General features: G+C 46.2%; 1 protein-coding gene across 2 annotated transcripts in view; it reads left to right on the top strand.

Moving 5' to 3' along the window:
* LOC139382931 (F-BAR and double SH3 domains protein 2-like) overlaps positions 1-19,081 on the top strand; it is a 120,879-nt gene that overhangs the window by 16,684 nt on the left and 85,114 nt on the right. For both annotated transcript variants that reach the window (XM_071127206.1, XM_071127205.1), the window contains exon 2: positions 1,156-1,253. In XM_071127206.1, the coding sequence (XP_070983307.1) occupies positions 1,156-1,253 (98 nt within the window). The remainder of the gene's footprint in view (positions 1-1,155; positions 1,254-19,081) is intronic.

The following is a 19,081-nucleotide window of genomic DNA, read 5'->3' as shown; positions in this document are numbered from 1 at the left end:
TTTGTCTCCACTTTTGTGGATTGGGGTGATGTTGAAGTATAGCAAATTGGAATTTGTTGTCTGTATATTTTATCATTTCATTTAGGATACCATCAACACCACAAGCCTTTTTGGATTGCTTTGTCCTGTATTTAATTCAATGTAATTGGAGAATCCAGTGGGTTCTGGTCGTCTTTAATAGTTGTTTCTAAGATTTGTATTTGATCATGTATATGTTTTTGCTGTTTAATTTCATAAGAATGCTGAGAAGTCAAATATACTGTTTTGGTTTTCTACTGCCAGGTTTACACCTTCACTAAACATTTTGTCCAGGAAGTTGTCTAAAAGGAATTAATTTTGTTGTTGCCTAATAGTTTTTTGGTAGATTTCCACTCTACATTCCTTCCATCTATAGCATCTCTTACTATTATTCAGTTCCTTTGCACTCCCCCTCCATGGACCGCTCCCCCTCGATGGACCAATCCCCCTCTATCCATGATTAACCCCTCCATGGACCATTCCCCCTCCATGGACCATTCCCCCTCCATGGACCGCTCCCCCTCCATGGACCGATAAGCCCCTCCATGGACCGCTAAGCCCCTCCATGGACCGCTCCCCCTCCATGGACCGCTCCCCCTCAATGGACCGCTCCCCCTCCATGGACCGCTCCCCCTCTATCCATGATTAACCCCTCCATGGACCATTCCCCCTCCATGGACCATTCCCCCTCCATGGACCGCTCCCCCTCCATGGACCGCTCCCCCTCTATTCATGATAAGCCCCTCCATGGACCGCCTCCCCTCCATGGACCACTCCCCCTACATGGACCACTCCCCCTCCATGGACCACTCCCCCCTCCATGGACCACTCCCCCTCCATGGACCACTCCCCCTCCATGGGCCAATACTTCTGTATATTCAAAGGCAGGCTACATGAAATCTACAGGACAGTGTGTGTGTGAGTGAGTGTAAGCTCTGTGTTGTTGTTTTGTCTGGAATGGTCCTGAATCTCTGACTGCGTAACCCCAGTGAATAGTCAGTGGAATTCTCCCCCAAGAGACAATGGCTGATAGTGTGTGTGTGGTTGGGAAGTCACCCTGTTACTTATGGTAACTTCATATTGCTGAATCTATCATTGATTGATTGATTGACAGTGTGACTGTGTCCCTCCCTGCAGGTAAAAGTGACTCAGGAGCTGAAGAATTCTCACTTAGAGCAGATGACCAGACTGCACCTCAAACATCAAACAGAATGTGACCTGCTGGAGGACATGAGGTACACACACTTCATACTACACACACAGAGAGGAGGAGGAGGAGGAGGAGGAGGAGGAGGAGGATTCCAGTATTTCTATTTATTGGAAGAACACACAGATTTGGGATCTGACGAAGGAATTTCCTGCTGCTCTCCTTCTCCTCTCTCTGTCTTTCTGTCTGTCTTTCTTTCTGTTTCTCTCCCTCTCCTCTGTCTGTCTTCCTTTCTGTGTCTCTTCCTCTCCTCTCTCTGTCTTTCTGTCTGTCTGTCTTTCTCTCTCTCACCTCTCTTTCTCTCTCTCTCTCTCTCTCTCTCTCTCTCTCTCTCTCTCTCTCTCTCTCTCTCTCTCTCTCTCTCTCTCTCACCTCTCTGTTTGTCTCTCTCTCTCTCACCTCTCTGTTTGTCTCTCTCTCTCTCACCTCTCTGTTTGTCTCTCTCTCTCTCTCTCCTCTCTGTTTGTCTCTCTCTCTCTCTCTCTCACTCTCTCTCTCTCTCTCTCCTCTCTGTTTGTCTCTCTCTCGCTCTCTCTCTCTCACCTCTCTGTTTCTCTCTCTCTCTGTTTCTCTGTTTCTGCCTCTGTCTTTCGGTCTCGATCCTCCCACAGCTGGAAGTCATAACGGGAAACCAGTGCAGTTTTCTCCACTTTATAAAGTCGTTCCCAGAAGGAAATAGCAATGAGATCCAAATCTACTGTGTGTTCAAAGTACACAGCAGTAACGCCCCCCACCCCCAGCTTCACAACCCCCTGCCTGCTCTCTCAAGCTCTCCTATCTGTGTACACAAGGCATTGATTATGTATGACAACACACAGCAGTCAAGACTGTTTGAGAAAGATCTCATCCCTGCACTGCTGGTGTTGCTTTTGTTTAGGGAAATAGATTTTATGGTAACTCTGCCTCAGTCTCTGTTTGGTGAGAGGGATGCTGGAGACTGTTAAGGAGTCTGCTTAGCTCTGCCTGCAGCCAGTATTCACATGTGTACTGCAAAAGTATGTGGACACCTGCTCGTCGAACATCTCAATCCAAAATCATGGGCATTTATAAGGAGTTGGTCTCCCCTTTGGCTGCTATAACAGCCTCCACTCTTCTGGGAAGGTTTTCCACTAGATGTTGAAACATTTCATCCAATTCATCCCAAATGTGTTCGATGGGGTTGAGATCAGGGCTCTGTGCAGGCCAGTCAAGTTCTTCCACACCGATCTCAACAAACCATTTCTGTGTCCACCTCACTTTGTGCACGGGGCTATTGTCATGGTGAAACAGGAAAGAGCCATCCATAAACTGTTGCCACAGAGTTGGAATCACATAATCTTCTAGAATGTCATTGTATGCTGTAGAGTTAAGATTTATCTTCACTGGAACTAAGGGGTCTAGCCGGAGCCATGAAAAACAGCCCCAGACCATTATTCCTCATCCACCAAACTTTACAGTTGGCACTATTTATTTGGGCAGGTAGTGTTCTCCTGGTATCTGCCAAACACCAGATTTGCCCGTCGGACTGCCAGATGTTGAAGCATGATTCATCCCTCCACAGAAGGTGTTTCCACTGCTCCAGAGTCCAATGGCGATGAGCTTTACACCACTCCAGCTGACTCTTGGCATTGCGCATGGTGATCTTAGGCTTGTGTGCAGCTGCTCGGCCATGGAAACCCATTTCATAAAGCTCCTGATGAACAGTAAATTGTGCTGATGTTGCTTCCAGAGTGTGTTTGGAACTCGGTAGTGAGTGTTCCAACCGAGGACAGATGATTTTTATGCGCTTCAGCACTCTGCTGTCCCGTTCTGTGAGCTTGTGTGGCCTACCACTTCGCTTCTGTGCCGTTGTTTCTCCTAGATGTTTCTGCTTCACAATAACAGCACGTACAGTTGACCAGGGCAGCTCTAACAGGGCAGAAATTTGACGAACTGACTCGTTGGAAAGGTGGCATCCTATGACGTTGCCACGTTGAAAGTCACTGAGCTCTTCAGTAAGGCCATTCTACTGTCAACGTTTGTCTATAGAGATTGAATGGCTGTGTGTTCGATTTTATACACCTGTCAGCAACGGGTGAGGCTGAAATAGCCGAAGCTACTAATTTGAAGGGATATCCACGTAGCCCCTGTTCTCTGTGGCTAGCATTAGCAAAAGTGTACTAGTTAGCTAATGTCTGCTTGCTGATGCATATCGGTGCATGGCAGGTGGGTGAATGTTTTATTTATGTGAGAGGAAGAGTATGCAAACATTTTATATCTGTCTTGTTTCAGTTCCTGGGGAGGGACAGAGACACGGAGAGTAGAAACACACACTTTCCTCTGCAAAGCTGAGATCTTAACTCTTTAGTCCCCAAAGCTGCCCTGAGTTCATTACCCTAATTAATCCTGGGGCTTGTTTAATCGGAGAGGACAATAACACCAATATACATATACACACAAGCATAATATATCTCTCTCTCTCTCTCTCTAGACACACGTATGCTGACACAAACTAAAGCTGACGTAAGCATACACAGACATGTGTATCTTGAGAGGGGGGAGGGGTGATCGAGGGGGAGAGAGAGAGACTGAGGGAGGGGGAGAGAGACTGAGGGAGGGGGAGAGAGAGACTGAGGGAGGGGGAGAGAGAGATGGAAGGGAGAGACTGAGGGAGGGGGAGAAAGAGATGGAGGGAGAGAGATGGGGAGAGAGAGATGGGAGGGAGGGAGGGAGGGAAAGAGACAGACAGACGGACAGAGAGAGCGAGAGACGGACACACAGAGAGCGAGAGATCGACCAGTGGCTTTAATCCCCAGAGACAGTCTTGTGGGCTTAGAGAGGATGAGGGAGAGAGCGAGCGAGGGGATGAGGAAGATGAGGAGAAAAAAGTCAGCGAGTCAGCTAAGCGTCCTAAATCCAGCTAAATCTGCATTTCCCTTATGTCTCCTTCACAAAGTCTCCACGCACGAGCACACACACACACTACACACAAGATTGCTCAGACACACAAATCTGATGCACAAGTGTAGGCTACATTGACTACTCTCCCTCTCAGGCCTAGTGTTGTATAGTACCTTCAGAAAGTATTCAGACCTCTTGACTTTTTCCATATTTTGTTACGTTACAGCCTTGTTCTAAAATGGATTGAATATAATTGTTTTCTCCGAAATCTATCCACAATACCCCATAATGACAAAGTGAGAACAGTTTTTTAAATTATTTTTTAAAGTAAATGCATGAAAAAAAAAAAGAAAATTATTTTAAAAACGTATTTACACAAGTATTCAGACTTTGCTTTGTGACTCGAAATTGAGCTCAGGTGCATCCTGTTTCCATTGATAGTCATTGAGATGTTTCTACAACTTGATTGGAGTCCACCTGTGGTAAATTCAATTGATTGTAAATTATTTGGAAAGGTACACACCCGTCTATATAATGTCCCACAGTTGATAGTGCATGTCAGAGCAAAAAACCAAGCCATGAGGTCGAAGGAATTGTCTGTAAAGTGCAGAGACAGGATTGTGTCGAGAGACAGGATTGTGTCGAGGGACAGATCTGGGGAAGGGTACCAAAACCTTTCTGCAGCATTGAATGTCCCCAACAACACAGTGGCCTCCATCATTCTTAAATGGAAGAAGTTTGGAACCCCCAAGACTCTTCCTAGAGCTGGCCGCTCGGCCAAACTGAGCAATTGGGGGAGAAGGGCCTTGGTCAGGGAGGTGACAATGGTCACCCTGACAGAGCTCCAGAAGGACAACCATCTCTGCAGCACCCTACCAATCATGCCTTTATGGTAGAGTGTCCAGATGGAAGCCACACCTCAGTGAAAGGCACATGACAGCCCGCTTGGAGTTTGCCAAAAGGAACTTAAAGACTCTCACCATGAGAAACAAAATGTTCAGGTCTGATGAAACCATCATTGAACTCTTTGGCCTGAATGCCAACGTCCCGTCTGGAGGAAACCTGGCACCATCTCCACGGTGAAGTATGGTGGTGGCAGCATCACGTCTGGAGGAAACTTGGCACCATCTCCACGGTGAAGTATGGTGGTGGCAGCATCATGTCTGGAGGAAACCTGGCACCATCTCCACGGTGAAGTATGGTGGTGGCAGCATCACGTCTGGAGGAAACCTGGCACCATCTCCACAGTGAAGTATGGTGGTGGCAGCATCACGTCTGGAGGAAACCTGGCACCATCTCCACGGTGAAGTATGGTGGTGGCAGCATCATGTCTGGAGGAAACCTGGCACCATCTCCACGGTGAAGTATGGTGGTGGCAGCATCATGTTTGGAGGAAACCTGGCACCATCTCCACGGTGAAGTATGGTGGTGGCAGCATCACGTCTGGAGGAAACCTGGCACCATCTCCACAGTGAAGTATGGTGGTGGCAGCATCACGTCTGTAGAAAACCTGGTACCATCTCCACGGTGAAGTATGGTGGTGGCAGCATCATGTCTGGAGGAAACCTGGCACCATCTCCATGGTGAAGTATGGTGGTGGCAGCATAATGTCTGGAGGAAACCTGGCACCATCTCCACGGTGAAGTATGGTGGTGGCAGCATAATGTCTGGAGGAAACCTGGCACCATCTCCACGATGAAGTATGGTGGTGGCAGCATAATGTCTGGAGGAAACCTGGCACCATCTCCACGATGAAGTATGGTGGTGGCAGCATAATGTCTGGAGGAAACCTGGCACCATCTCCACGGTGAAGTATGGTGATGGCAGCATCATGTCTGGAGGAAACCTGGCACCATCTCCACGGTGAAGTATGGTGGTGGCAGCATCATGTCTGGAGGAAACCTGGCACCATCTCCACGGTGAAGTATGGTGGTGGCAGCATCACGTCTGGAGGAAACCTGGCACCATCTCCATGGTGAAGTATGGTGGTGGCAGCATCATGTCTGGAGGAAACCTGGCACCATCTCCATGGTGAAGTATGGTGGTGGCAGCATCATGTCTGGAGGAAACCTGGCACCATCTCCACGGTGAAGTATGGTGGTGGCAGCATCACGTCTGGAGGAAACCTGGCACCATCTCCACGGTGAAGTATGGTGGTGGCAGCATCATGTCTGGAGGAAACCTGGCACCATCTCCACGGTGAAGTATGGTGGTGGCAGCATCATGTCTGGAGGAAACCTGGCACCATCTCCACGGTGAAGTATGGTGGTGGCAGCATCATGTCTGGAGGAAACCTGGCACCATCTCCACGGTGAAGTATGGTGGTGGCAGCATCACGTCTGGAGGAAACCTGGCACCATCTCCACGGTGAAGTATGGTGGTGGCAGCATCACGTCTGGAGGAAACCTGGCACCTTCTCCACGGTGAAGTATGGTGGTGGCAGCATCATGACGTGTGGATGTTTTTCAGCGGCAGGGAGCACTCAGGCTCCAGAGCACTCAGGACCTCAGACTGGGGCAAAGGTTCACCTTACAACAGGACAACGACCCTAAGCAGACAACCAAGATAACACAGGAGTGACTTCGGGACAAGTCTCTAAATGTCCTTGAGTGGCCCAGCCAGAGCCCGGACTTGAACCTGATCGAACATCTTTGGAGAGAGCTTTAAAATAGCTGTGCAGCGACGTTCCCCATCCTCCGACACATTGGTGCGGCTGGCTTCCGGGTTGGATGCGCGCTGTGTTAAGAAGCAGTACGGCTGGTTGGGTTGTGTATCGGAGGACGCATGACATTCAGCCTTCGTCTCTCCCGAGCCCGTACGGGAGTTGTAGCAATGAGACAAGATAGTAGCTACTACAACAATTGGATACCACGAAATTGGGGAGAAAAAGGGGTAAAAATTCAAAAAAAATAATAATATGGCCTGTTGCTCATGGCTAATATGGCCTGTTGCTCATGGTTAATATTGCCTGTTGCTCATGGCTAATATGGCCTGTTGCTCATTGTTATCGTGTTGTAGGCTAATATGGCCTGTTGCTCATGGCTATCGTGTTGTAGGCTATTATGGCCTTTTGCTCATGGCTATCATGGCCTGTTGCTCATGGCTAACATGGCCTGTTGCTCATGGCTATCATGGCCTGTTTCTCATGGCTATCATGGCCTGTTGCTCATGGCTATCATGGCCTGTTGCTCATGGCTATCATGGCCTGTTGCTCATGGCTAACATGGCCTGTTGCTCATGGCTGTTATGGCCTGTTGCTCATGGCTATCATGGCCTGTTGCTCATGGCTATCATGGCCTGTTGCTCATGGCTATCATGGGCCTGTTGCTCATGGCTATAGTGTTGTAGGTTAATATGGCCTGTTGCTCATGGCTATCATGGCCTGTTGCTCATGGCTATAGTGTTGTAGGTTAATATGGCCTGTTGCTCATGGCTATCATGGCCTGTTGCTCATGGCTATAGTGTTGTAGGTTAATATGGCCTGTTGCTCATGGCTAATATGGCCTGTTGCTCATGGCTAATATGGCCTGTTGCTCATGGCTAATATGGCCTGTTGCTCATGGCTATCATGGCCTGTTGCTCATGGCTATAGTGTTGTAGGTTAATATGGCCTGTTGCTCATGGCTAACATGGCCTGTTGCTCATGGCTATAGTGTTGTAGGTTAATATGGTCTGTTGCTCATGGCTAACATGGCCTGTTGCTCATGGCTAACATGGCCTGTTGCTCATGGCTATAGTGTTGTAGGTTAATATGGCCTGTTGCTCATGGCTATCATGGCCTGTTGCTCATGGCTAATATGGCCTGTTGCTCATGGCTAATATGGCCTGTTGCTCACGGCTAACATGGCCTGTTGCTCATGGCTATAGTGTTGTAGGTTAATATGGCCTGTTTCTCATGGCTAACATGGCCTGTTGCTCATGGCTAACATGGCCTGTTGCTCATGGCTATAGTGTTGTAGGTTAATATGGTCTGTTGCTCATGGCTAATATAGCCTGTTGCTCATGGCTAACATGGCCTGTGTCCTTGCCTGCAACCTCACTTAAGTCTTATTTAGTGGAGTCTCTCTATCGTCTGATGAGTCTCTTGTATCTCTCTCTTTCTGTCTTTTTCTCTCTGTCTTCCTACCTCTGTCTCCCATTATACCTCCATCCCTACATTATCTCTCTGACCAATGAATATATGGGTGTTTACGTTGATCTCTGTAGTTCATCACCTGATTGATCCCAGCTGTTTTCCCATGTTTGATCCCTCTCTCTTACTTTGTTTTTGTCTGTATTTTACTCTCGTTCACTCTATGCTGAGACACACAAATGCTGTGTGTGTGTGTGTGTGTGTGTGTGTGTGTGTGTGTGTGTGTGTGTGTGTGTGTGTGTGTGTGTGTGTGTGTGTGTGTGTGTGTGTGTGTGTGTGTGTGTGTGTGTGTGTGTGTGTGTGTGTGTGTGTGCTTTCAGACTCGCACTCACCCACAGGTCTTGTCAGGGTGTTTGTTTTTGGTTGCACAGCTGATGCAGACACAGCCTCTTGAGTCTCTCGCTCCCTCTCTCTCATGCACACAAGGTTATTATAGTTTTGTGTTTTTATAAACTCAGCAAAAAATGAACGTCCTTTTTTTCAGGACCGTCTTTCAAAGATAATTTGTAAAAATCCAAGTAACTTCACAGATCTTCATTGTAAAGGGTTTAAACACTGTTTCCCATGCTTGTTCAATGAACCATAAACAATTACATGTACCTGTGGAACGGTCGTTAAGACACTAACAGCTTACAGACGGTAGGCAATTAAGGTCACAGTTATGAAAACTTAGGACACTAAAGAGGGCTTTCTACGGACTCAGGGTCCCTGCTCATCTACGTGAACGTGCCTTAGGCAGGCTGCAAGGAGGCATGAGGACTGCAGATGTGGCCAGGACAATAAATTGCAATGTCCGTACTGTGAGACGCCTAAGACAGCGCTACACGGAGACAGGACGGACAGCTGATCATCCTCGCAGTGGCAGACCACGTGTAACAACACCTGCACAGGATCGGTACATCCGAACATCACACCTGCGGGACAGGTACAGGATGGCAACAACAACTGCCCGAGTTACACCAGGAACACACAATCCTTCCATCAGTGCTCAGACTGTCCGCAATAGGTTGAGAAAGGCTGGACTGAGGGCTTGTAGGCCTGTTGTAAGGCAGGTCCTCACCAGACATCACCGGCAACAATGTTGCCTATGGGCACAAACCCACTGTCTCTGGACCAGACAGGACTGGCAAAAAGTGCTCTTCACTGACGAGTCGCGGTTTTGTCTCACCAGGGATGATAGTCGGATTCGCGTTTATCGTCGAAGGAATGAGCATTACACCGAGGCCTGTACTCTAGAGCGGGATCAACTTGGAGGTGGAGGGTCCGTCATGGTCTGGGGCGGTGTGTCACAGCATCATCGGACTAAGCTTGTTGTCATTGTAGGCAATCTCAACGCTGTGCATTACAGGGAAGACATCCTCCTCCCTCATGTGGTACCCTTCCTGCATCCTGACATGACCCTCCAGCATGACAATGCCACCATACTGCTCGTTCTGTGCGTGACTTCCTGCAAGACAGTAATGTCAGTGTTCTGCCATGGCCAGCGAAGAGCCCGGATCTCAATCCCATTGAGCACGTCTGGGACCTGTTTGATCGGAGGGTGAGGGCTAGGGCCATTCCCCCCAGAAATGTCCGGGAACCTGCAGGTGCTTTGGTGGAAGAGTGGGGTAACATCTCACAGCAAGAACTGGAAAATATGGTGCAGTCCATGAGGTGGAGATGCACTGCAGTACTTAATGCAGCTGGTGGCCACACCAGATACTGACTGTTACTTCTGATTTTGAACCCCCCTTTGTTCAGGGACACATTATTCCATTTCTGTTAGTCACATGTCTGTGGAACTTGTTCATTTTATGTCTCAGTTGTTGAATCTTGTTATGTTCATATAAATATTGACACATGTTAAGTTTGATGAAAATAAATACAGTTGACAGTGAGAGGACGTTTATTCTTTTGCTTAGTTGACGAGTGTTTATTTAGATTTTTTTTTTTTTAGAATTTAGTTTCAGTTAGTTTCTGAGACCTGATTTGCTAGTTTTTATAGTTGAAGTAATATAAAGATGTTTAGTTTTTATATTATTTAAAATCAAATGTATTTATAAAGCCCTTTTTACGTCAGCAGCTGTCACAAAGTGCTATTCAGAAACCCAGCCTAAAACCCTAAACAGCAAGCATTGCAGATTTAGAAGCACGATTTCTAGGATACCTAGAGAGGAACCAGAGGGGTGGCCAGTCCTCTTCTGTGCCAGGCCAGATTGTTCTTCAAGATGTACAAATGTTCATTGATAAATGTCAGTTGGCTTTTCATAGCTGAGCATTCAGAGGACGAGACAGCAGGTGTGGTAGAGAGGGGGAGAGTTGAAAACAGCAGGTCCAGGACAATGTAGTATGTCCGGTGAACAGGTCAGGGTTCCATAGCCACAGGCAGAACTGGAGCAGCAGCATGACCAGCATGACTTGGGACATTCTGGAGTCATCAGGCCAGGTAGTCCTGAGGCATGGTCGTAGGCCAGGTAGTCCTGAGGCATGGTCGTAGGGCTCAGGTCCTCCAGGAGGGGAGTGCAAGAGTTTAAAGGAGCATACTTAAATTCACACAGGACACCAGATACGACAGGAGAATTACACTAGATATAAACCTAACCCTAGCCCCCCGGCACAGACTATTGCAGCATAGTTACCGGAGGCTGAGACGGGGGGGGGGCGCTGTGACCCCGTCCAATGATACCCCCGGACAGGACTAACCAGGCAGGATATAACCCCACACACTTTGCCAAAAACACAGCCCCCGCACCACTCTAGGGATATCAGCAGAGCACCAACCTATTACCCTGAGACAAGGCTGAGTATAGCCCTTGAAGATCTCCTCCTCCGCTTGAGCCTGAGGCGGCCCAAAACCGGACAGGAAGATCACATCAGTGACTCAAACCATTCAAGTGATTCACCCCGCCTAGGTACAGCATGGAAGAGCACTATTAAGCCAGTGACTCAGACCCCGTAATTGCGTCAGAGGCAGAAAATCCCAATGGAGAGAGGGGAGCCGGCCAGGCAGAGACAGCAAGGTTGGTTTGTTGCTCCAGTGCCTTACCATTCACTTTAGCACCTTTGGGCCAGATTACACTCAATCATAGGACCTACTGAAGAGTTTAGTCTTCAGTGAATAGTTAAATGTTGAGACAGAGTCTGCGTCTCACATGGATAGGCAGACCATTCCATAGAAATTGAGCTCTATAGGAGAAAGCCCTGTCTCCAGCTGTTTAATTCTAGGGACAATAAAAAGGCCTGCGTCTTGTGACCGTGGTGTACGTGTAGGTATGTACGGCAGGACCAAATCAGAGAGATAGGTAGGAGCAAGCCCATGTAATGCTTTGTAGGTTAGTAGTAAAACCTTGATATCAAATTTAAAAAAAACTGCCCTTTTAAATATTCTTGATATATTCATCAAAAGAGAGATCAGGGTCCAGAGGAACGCCGAGGTCCTTCACTTTTATTTGAGACGATTGTACCATCAAGATGAATTGTCAGATCCAACAGCAGATCTCTTTGTTTCTTGGGACCTAGAACTAGCATCTATGTTTTAAAAGTAAAACATTTGCCGCAATCCACTTCCTTATCTCTGAAACACAGGAGAGCACTGAGTTAGAATACCCCATGATAAGTTGTTGACCATACTATTTACTAAGAGAGTTTTCATCTATATTTTTCTCTATTTACCACCATAAACCGATGCCGGCACTAAGACCGTACTCAACGAGCTGTATACGGCCATAAGCAAACAAGAAAATTCTTATCCAGAGGTGGCGCACCTAGTGGCCTGTGGTTTTTAATGCAGGAAAACTGAAATCCATTTTACCTTATTTCTATCAGCATGTCACCTGTCAGCATGTCACCTGTGCAAATAGAGGAAAAAAAACTTCCTAAGATTACGTTTAGTCCACACACAGAGATGCATACAAAGCTGTCCCTCGCCCGCCATTTGGTAAATCTGACCATAACTCTATCCTCCTGATTTCTGCTTCCAAGCAAAAATTCAAACAGAAAGTACCAGTGATGTGTTCTATACGGAAGTGGTCTGATGAAGCAGATGGTAAACTTACAGACTGTTTCGCTAGCACAGACTGGAATATGTTCCGGGATTCATCCGATGGTATTGAGGAGTTTACCACATCAGCCACCGGCTTCATTAATAACTGCATCGACGACGTCGTCCCCACAGTGACCGTACGTACATATCCCAACCAGAACCCATGGATTACAGGCAACATCCTCGCTGGGCTAAAGGCTAGAGTTGCCGCTTTTAAGGAGCGGGACACTACTCCGTGCGCTTAGAAGAAATCCCGCAAAGCCCCCCGAAGAAACATCAAACAAGCAAAACGTCAATACAGGACTAAGATAGAATCCTACTATACCGGTTGTGAAGATCGTCGGATGTGGCAGGGCTTGCAAACTATCACGGATTACAAAAGGAAACTCAGCTGCAAGCTGCTCAGTGACGCGAGCATACCAGACAAGCTAAATGCCTTCTATGCTCCCTTCAAAGCAAGTAACACCAAACCATGTGTGAGAGCACCAGCTGTTCTTGTTTGTAGGTGACCAAATACTTATTTTCCACCATAATTTGCAAATAAATTCATTAAAAATCCTACAATGTGATTTTCTGGAATTTTTTTCTCATTTTGTCTGTCATAGTTGAAGTGTACCTATGATGAAAATTACAGTCCTCTCTCATCTTTTTAAGCAGGAGAACTTGCACAATTGGTGGCTGACTAAATACTTTTTTGCCCCACTGTATGTTATCACGCTCTCCATAGCCGATGTGAGTAAGACCTTTTAAACAGGTTAACATTCACAAGGCCGCAGGGCCAGACGGATTACCAGGGCACGTACTCCGAGCATGCGCTGACCAAGTGTCTTCACTGACATTTTCAACCTCTCCCAGACCCAGTCTGTAATACCTACATGTTTCAAGCAGAACACCATTGTCAGAGTGCCCAAGAATGCCAAGGTAACCTGTCTAAATGACTACTGCCCCGTACTACTCAGATCTGTAGCTATGAAAATGTTGGTCATGGCTCACATCAACATCATCGTCCCAGGCACCCTGAACCCACTACAATTCACATTCCACCCCAACAGATCCACAGATGATGCAATCTCTATTGCACTTCACACTGCCTTTTCCCACCTGGATAAAAGGAACATCTACTGTATGTGACAATGCTGTTCATTGACTACAGCTCAGCGTTCAACACCATAGTGTCATCCAAGCTCATCACTAAGCTAATAATCCTGGGACTAAACACATCCCTCTGCAACTGCATCCTGGACTTCTTGACCGGCCACCCCCAGATGGTGAGGGTAGGAAACAACACCTCCCCCACGCTGACCCACAACACGGGGGCCCCTCGGGTGTGTGTTCTTAGTTCCCTCTTTTACCCCCTGTTCACCCACGGCTATGTGGCCTCACATGACTAAAAACTCCATCACTAAGTTTACCGTCGACACGACGGTGGTAGGCTTGATCACCGCCGACGATGAGCCATCTTAATCGGGAGGAGGCCAGAGACATGGCAGTGTGGTGCCAGGACAACAACAACTCAACGTGAGCAAAACAAAGGAGTTGATTGTAGACTACAGGAAACGGAGGGCCGAGCACGCCACCATTCACATTGACGGGGCTGTACTGGAGTGGGTCGAGAGCTTCATGTTCCTCTGTGTCCACATCACTAAAGATCTATCATGGTGAAAACACACCGGCACAGGAAAAAGGGCAAGACAACAACTCTTCCCCCTCGGAAGGTTGAAAACATTTGACATGGGCTCTCAGTTCCCCAAAAAGTTCTACAGCTGCACCATTGAGAGCATCTTGACTGGCTGCTCACCACTTGGCATGGCAACTGCGTTGTACACAGACCGGTGCACCATAGAACTACAGTAGGCCTTTATGCAAACAAGCCATTTGCCACACAGACCTGCCATCATTCACTTTGACCTGGACTGTGTGTTTACAGGCAGTAGGACCTGCCATCATTCACTTTGGCCTGAACTGTGTGTTTACAGGCAGTAGCACCTGCCATCATTCACTTTGACCTGGACTGCAGTACAGCGCCCTTAACCACTGCGCCACCCGGGAGGCCATGTACATATTCTTTATCCCTTTAAGGTAGTAGTTTTGGAATTGTTAGATTAGATTACTCGTTGGTTATTACTGCGTTGTTGGAACTAGAAGCACAAGCATTTCGCTACACTCGCATTAACATCTGCTAACCATGCGTATGTGACCAATATATTTGATTTGATTTGATTTGATACCAGTCATATTAAATAATATTTCATATTTAACCAGGTGTAAACTAGTCATTGGGGAATGTGTGCGCACACGTGTGAGTGAGATCTGGTCATTGGTTGCTCTTGTTTACCTACAGCAGAGCCAACCATGGCAGTGTTACCATGGAGGCTTAGACATGTCCAAAGATCATGTGTGTGCGTACCAAGTCTAGGCATGCTTTTTCGTGTGTGTGTGTGCGAGAGAGAGAGCTTGTCCCCCCCCATCCCTCTTATCTTTCTACCCTCTTATCTGTTGGCATGGATGGTGACAAGGTGAGCTCTGTGGTGGAGTCTAGGTGATAGTCTAGGTGATATTGTTGTTTTGCCAGTGGTAGTAAGTTTGTTTAGTCTGGTCTGGATGTGGGTTTTTCTGTGCCCTTGGATAAAAGACCAGTGTGTCCTCTTCATGACCCCCTAGTGCCCCTCTTCATGACCCCCTAGTGCCCCTCTTCATGACCCCCTAGTGCCAACCCTCCTCATGACCCCCTAGTGCCCCTCCTCATGACCCCCTAGCGCCCCTCTTCACGACCACCTAGCGCCCCTCTTCATGACCCCCTAGCGTCCCTCTTCACGACCCCCTAGCGCCCCTCTTCACGACCCCCTAGCGCCCCTCTTCACGACCCCCTAGCGCCCCTTTTCATGACCCCCTAGCACCCCTCTTCATGACCCCCTAGCGCCCCTCTTCATGACCCCCTAGCGCCTCTCTTCATGACCCCCTAGCGCCCCTCTTCATGACCCCCTAGCGCCCCTCTTCATGACCCCCTAGCCCCCCTCTTCATGACCGACCCCCTAGCGCCCCTCTTCATGACCCCCTAGCGCCCCTCTTCATGACCCCCTAACGCCTCTCTTCATGACCCCCTAGCGCCCCTCTTCATGACCCCCTAGCGCCCCTCTTCACGACCCCCTAGCACCCCTCTTCACGACCCCCTAGCGCCCCTCTTCTCAACCCCATAGTGTGTGTTTGTGTGCAGCCTTTTATGTAACACAGCATCTGTCAACTCCTAATTATTTGGTATTCCCATCACCGTGACGCACACTCAATGAAAGTCTGTTCATGACAGATTTGTTCAAACACTCAGGTTTCCTATTATTCTGTTTAGTTCTGTTCTTTTTGATGTATTAGCTAAACCAGAGCAGGTAGATTAACCAATAGAATGATGTATTAGCTAAACCAGAGCAGGTAGATTAACCAATAGAATGATGTATTAGCTAAACCAGAGCAGGTAGATTAACCAATAGAATGATGTATTAGCTAAACCAGAGCAGGTAGATTAACCAACAGAAAGATGAATTAGCTAAACCAGAGCAGGTAGATTAACCAATAGAATGATGTATTAGCTAAACCAGAGCAGGTAGATTAACCAATAGAATGATGTATTAGCTAAACCAGAGCAGGTAGATTAACCAATAGAAAGATGAATTAGCTAAACCAGAGCAGGTAGATTAACCAATAGAATGATGTATTAGCTAAACCAGAGCAGGCAGATGAACCAACAGAAAGATGAATTAGCTAAACCAGAGCAGGTAGATTAACCAATAGAATGATGTATTAGCTAAACCAGAGCAGGTAGATTAACCAATAGAATGATGTATTAGCTAAACCAGAGCAGGTAGATTAACCAACAGAAAGATGAATTAGCTAAACCAGAGCAGGCAGATGAACCAACAGAATGATGTATTAGCTAAACCAGAGCAGGCAGATGAACCAATAGAAAGATGAATTAGCTAAACCAGAGCAGGTAGATTAACCAATAGAATGATGTATTAGCTAAACCTGAGCAGGTAGATTAACCAATAGAAAGATGAATTAGCTAAACCAGAGCAGGTAGATTAACCAATAGAAAGATGAATTAGCTAAACCTGAGAAGGCAGATTAACCAATAGAAAGATGTATTAGCTAAACCAGAGCAGGTAGATTAACCAATAGAATGATGTATTAGCTAAACCTGAGAAGGCAGATTAACAAATAGAAAGATGTATTAGCTAAACCAGAGCAGGCAGATGAACCAACAGAATGATGTATTAGCTAAACCAGAGCAGGTAGATTAACCAATAGAATGATGTATTAGCTAAACCAGAGCAGGTAGATTAACCAATAGAAAGATGTATTAGCTAAACCAGAGCAGGTAGATTAACAAATAGAAAGATTAATTAGCTAAACCTGAGCAGGTAGATTAACCAATAGAATGATGTATTAGCTAAACCAGAGCAGGTAGATTAACCAATAGAATGATGTATTAGCTAAACCAGAGCAGGTAGATTAACCAACAGAAAGATGAATTAGCTAAACCAGAGCAGGCAGATGAACCAACAGAATGATGTATTAGCTAAACCTGAGCAGGTAGATTAACCAATAGAATGATGTATTAGCTAAACCAGAGCAGGTAGATTAACCAACAGAAAGATGAATTAGCTAAACCAGAGCAGGCAGATGAACCAACAGAATGATGTATTAGCTAAACCAGAGCAGGCAGATGAACCAATAGAAAGATGAATTAGCTAAACCAGAGCAGGTAGATTAACCAATAGAATGATGTATTAGCAAAATAAGAGTAGGTAGATTAACAAATAGAAAGATGAATTAGCTAAACCAGAGCAGGTAGATTAACCAATAGAAGGATGTATTAGCTAAACCAGAGAAGGCAGATTAACAAATAGAAAGATGTATTAGCTAAACCAGAGAAGGCAGATTAACAAATAGAAAGATGTATTAGCTAAACCAGAGAAGGCAGATTAACAAATAGAAAGATGTATTAGCTAAACCAGAGCAGGCAGATTAACCAACAGAAAGATGAATTAGCTGAGCCAGAGCAGGCAGATGAACCAACAGAAAGATGAATTAGCTGAGCCAGAGCAGGCAGATGAACCAACAGAAAGATGAATTAGCTGAGCCAGAGCAGGCAGATGAACCAACAGAAAGATGAATTAGCTAAACCAGAGCAGGCAGATTAACAAATAGAAAGATGTATTAGCTAAACCAGAGCAGGCAGATTAACAAATAGAAAGATGAATTAGCTAAACCAGAGCAGGCAGATTAACAAATAGAAAGATGAATTAGCTGAGCCAGATGTTGTCATTCCCTTTTCTACTGAGCACATAATTACATCAGTGAAATTAGTATTTAACTATTCTGAGTCCATTTTTAGTTAATTTGTAATGACTCTGTCCTTGTTCCCGATGTGTAATAGCGTAGGCTATAAACTACTGCTAAACTCTATTACCATGTGATTAGATAGCAGGTGCTATGTAACTACAATGTTGTGAAAAACTAGCTGTGAAACAAAAATGTGTATGACAATCTATTGTCCCTTGGTGGGCTCGAACCCCCAACCTTCCAGTCAACAGCCAAGTGAGCTGATATTGAAGTGGTCGAATTTTAGTCTGTAGTTTGAGTATCTAGTTTGAAGCGTTGGATTTGTCATAGTGAGACAATCTACTCTATGTGAGGCTCAGACAGATTGAGAGTGATGTGGTGCCTACTGCACCAACGAGGCCTGGGTGGCTGTAGAGAAGATTTGACCTCAAACTCGATGAGTTTCAGGTTTCAGTTTAAAGTTCATTGGTTTTGCGTTTGTTGATAGGTAGGTGACGTTGTATATTTTCCAAGCCCGCACCCAGAGTGGCAGCTCCTAAAAAGCCAGCCGTCCCTGAGTGGCCTCGAACGACCATCCATTCGGTTAACAGACAAATGGGAAACTAGAATTTTCAGGGACTCAAATCTACTACCTAGTTTAAATGTATTTACACTTTCTTTCTACTCACAATGTTATGTTGCAACTAAGTACGTTATAAACATTTATCAATTATTTCAAAGTTTATAAATGACTTGCTGTAGCTATTTAATCCTGAAGTGGTTGCAGTTTTAGATTGGGTACTGCTATCAAGTTTACTAATCATTTGTAAATGGGTTGTTATTATAAATGATTTTGACCAGGAACCAAAGCATTAATAGGCCTAAAGCCATCAGCAAGTAACTACCTTCATAAGCATCCTTATAAATAGTTTAGCTCTCTGACATTCGTACATATTAGGCTATGTAATGAGGGTTTTTAAATATACTGAACAAAAATATAAACGCAACTTGCAACAATTCCAATGATTGTATGAAGTTACAGTTCATATAAGGAAATCAGTCAATTTAAATAAATTCATTAGGCCCTAATCTATGGATTTCACATGACTGGGCAGGGGCGCAGCCATGGGTGGGCCACTTGGGAGCCAGGCCCAGCCAATCAGAATTAGTTTTTCACCACAAAAGGGCTTTATTACAGACAGAAATACTCCTCAGTTTCATCAGCTGTCTGGTTGGCTGGTTTCAGACGATCACATCCGGCTTCTTCAACTGCGAGGAGGTCCTGGGCTGGCGTGGTTACACGTGGTCTGCGGTTGTGAGGCTGGTTGGACGTACTGCCAAATTCTCTAAAATGACGTTGGAGGCGGCTTATGGTAGAGAAATTAACATTACATTTTCTGGCAACAGCTCCTGCAGTCAGCATGACAATTGGACTCTCCCTCAAAACTTGAGACATCTGTGGCATTGTGTTGTGTGACAAAACTGCATATTTTAGAGTGGCCTTTTATTGTCCCCAGCACAAGGTGTG

The sequence above is a fragment of the Oncorhynchus clarkii genome, chromosome 24 (genome assembly GCF_045791955.1).
Source record: "Oncorhynchus clarkii lewisi isolate Uvic-CL-2024 chromosome 24, UVic_Ocla_1.0, whole genome shotgun sequence".
NCBI classification, from domain to species: Eukaryota; Metazoa; Chordata; class Actinopteri; order Salmoniformes; family Salmonidae; genus Oncorhynchus; species Oncorhynchus clarkii.
Note: the sequence above shows the minus strand (reverse complement) of the source record. Positions and strands in the feature narration are given on the sequence as shown.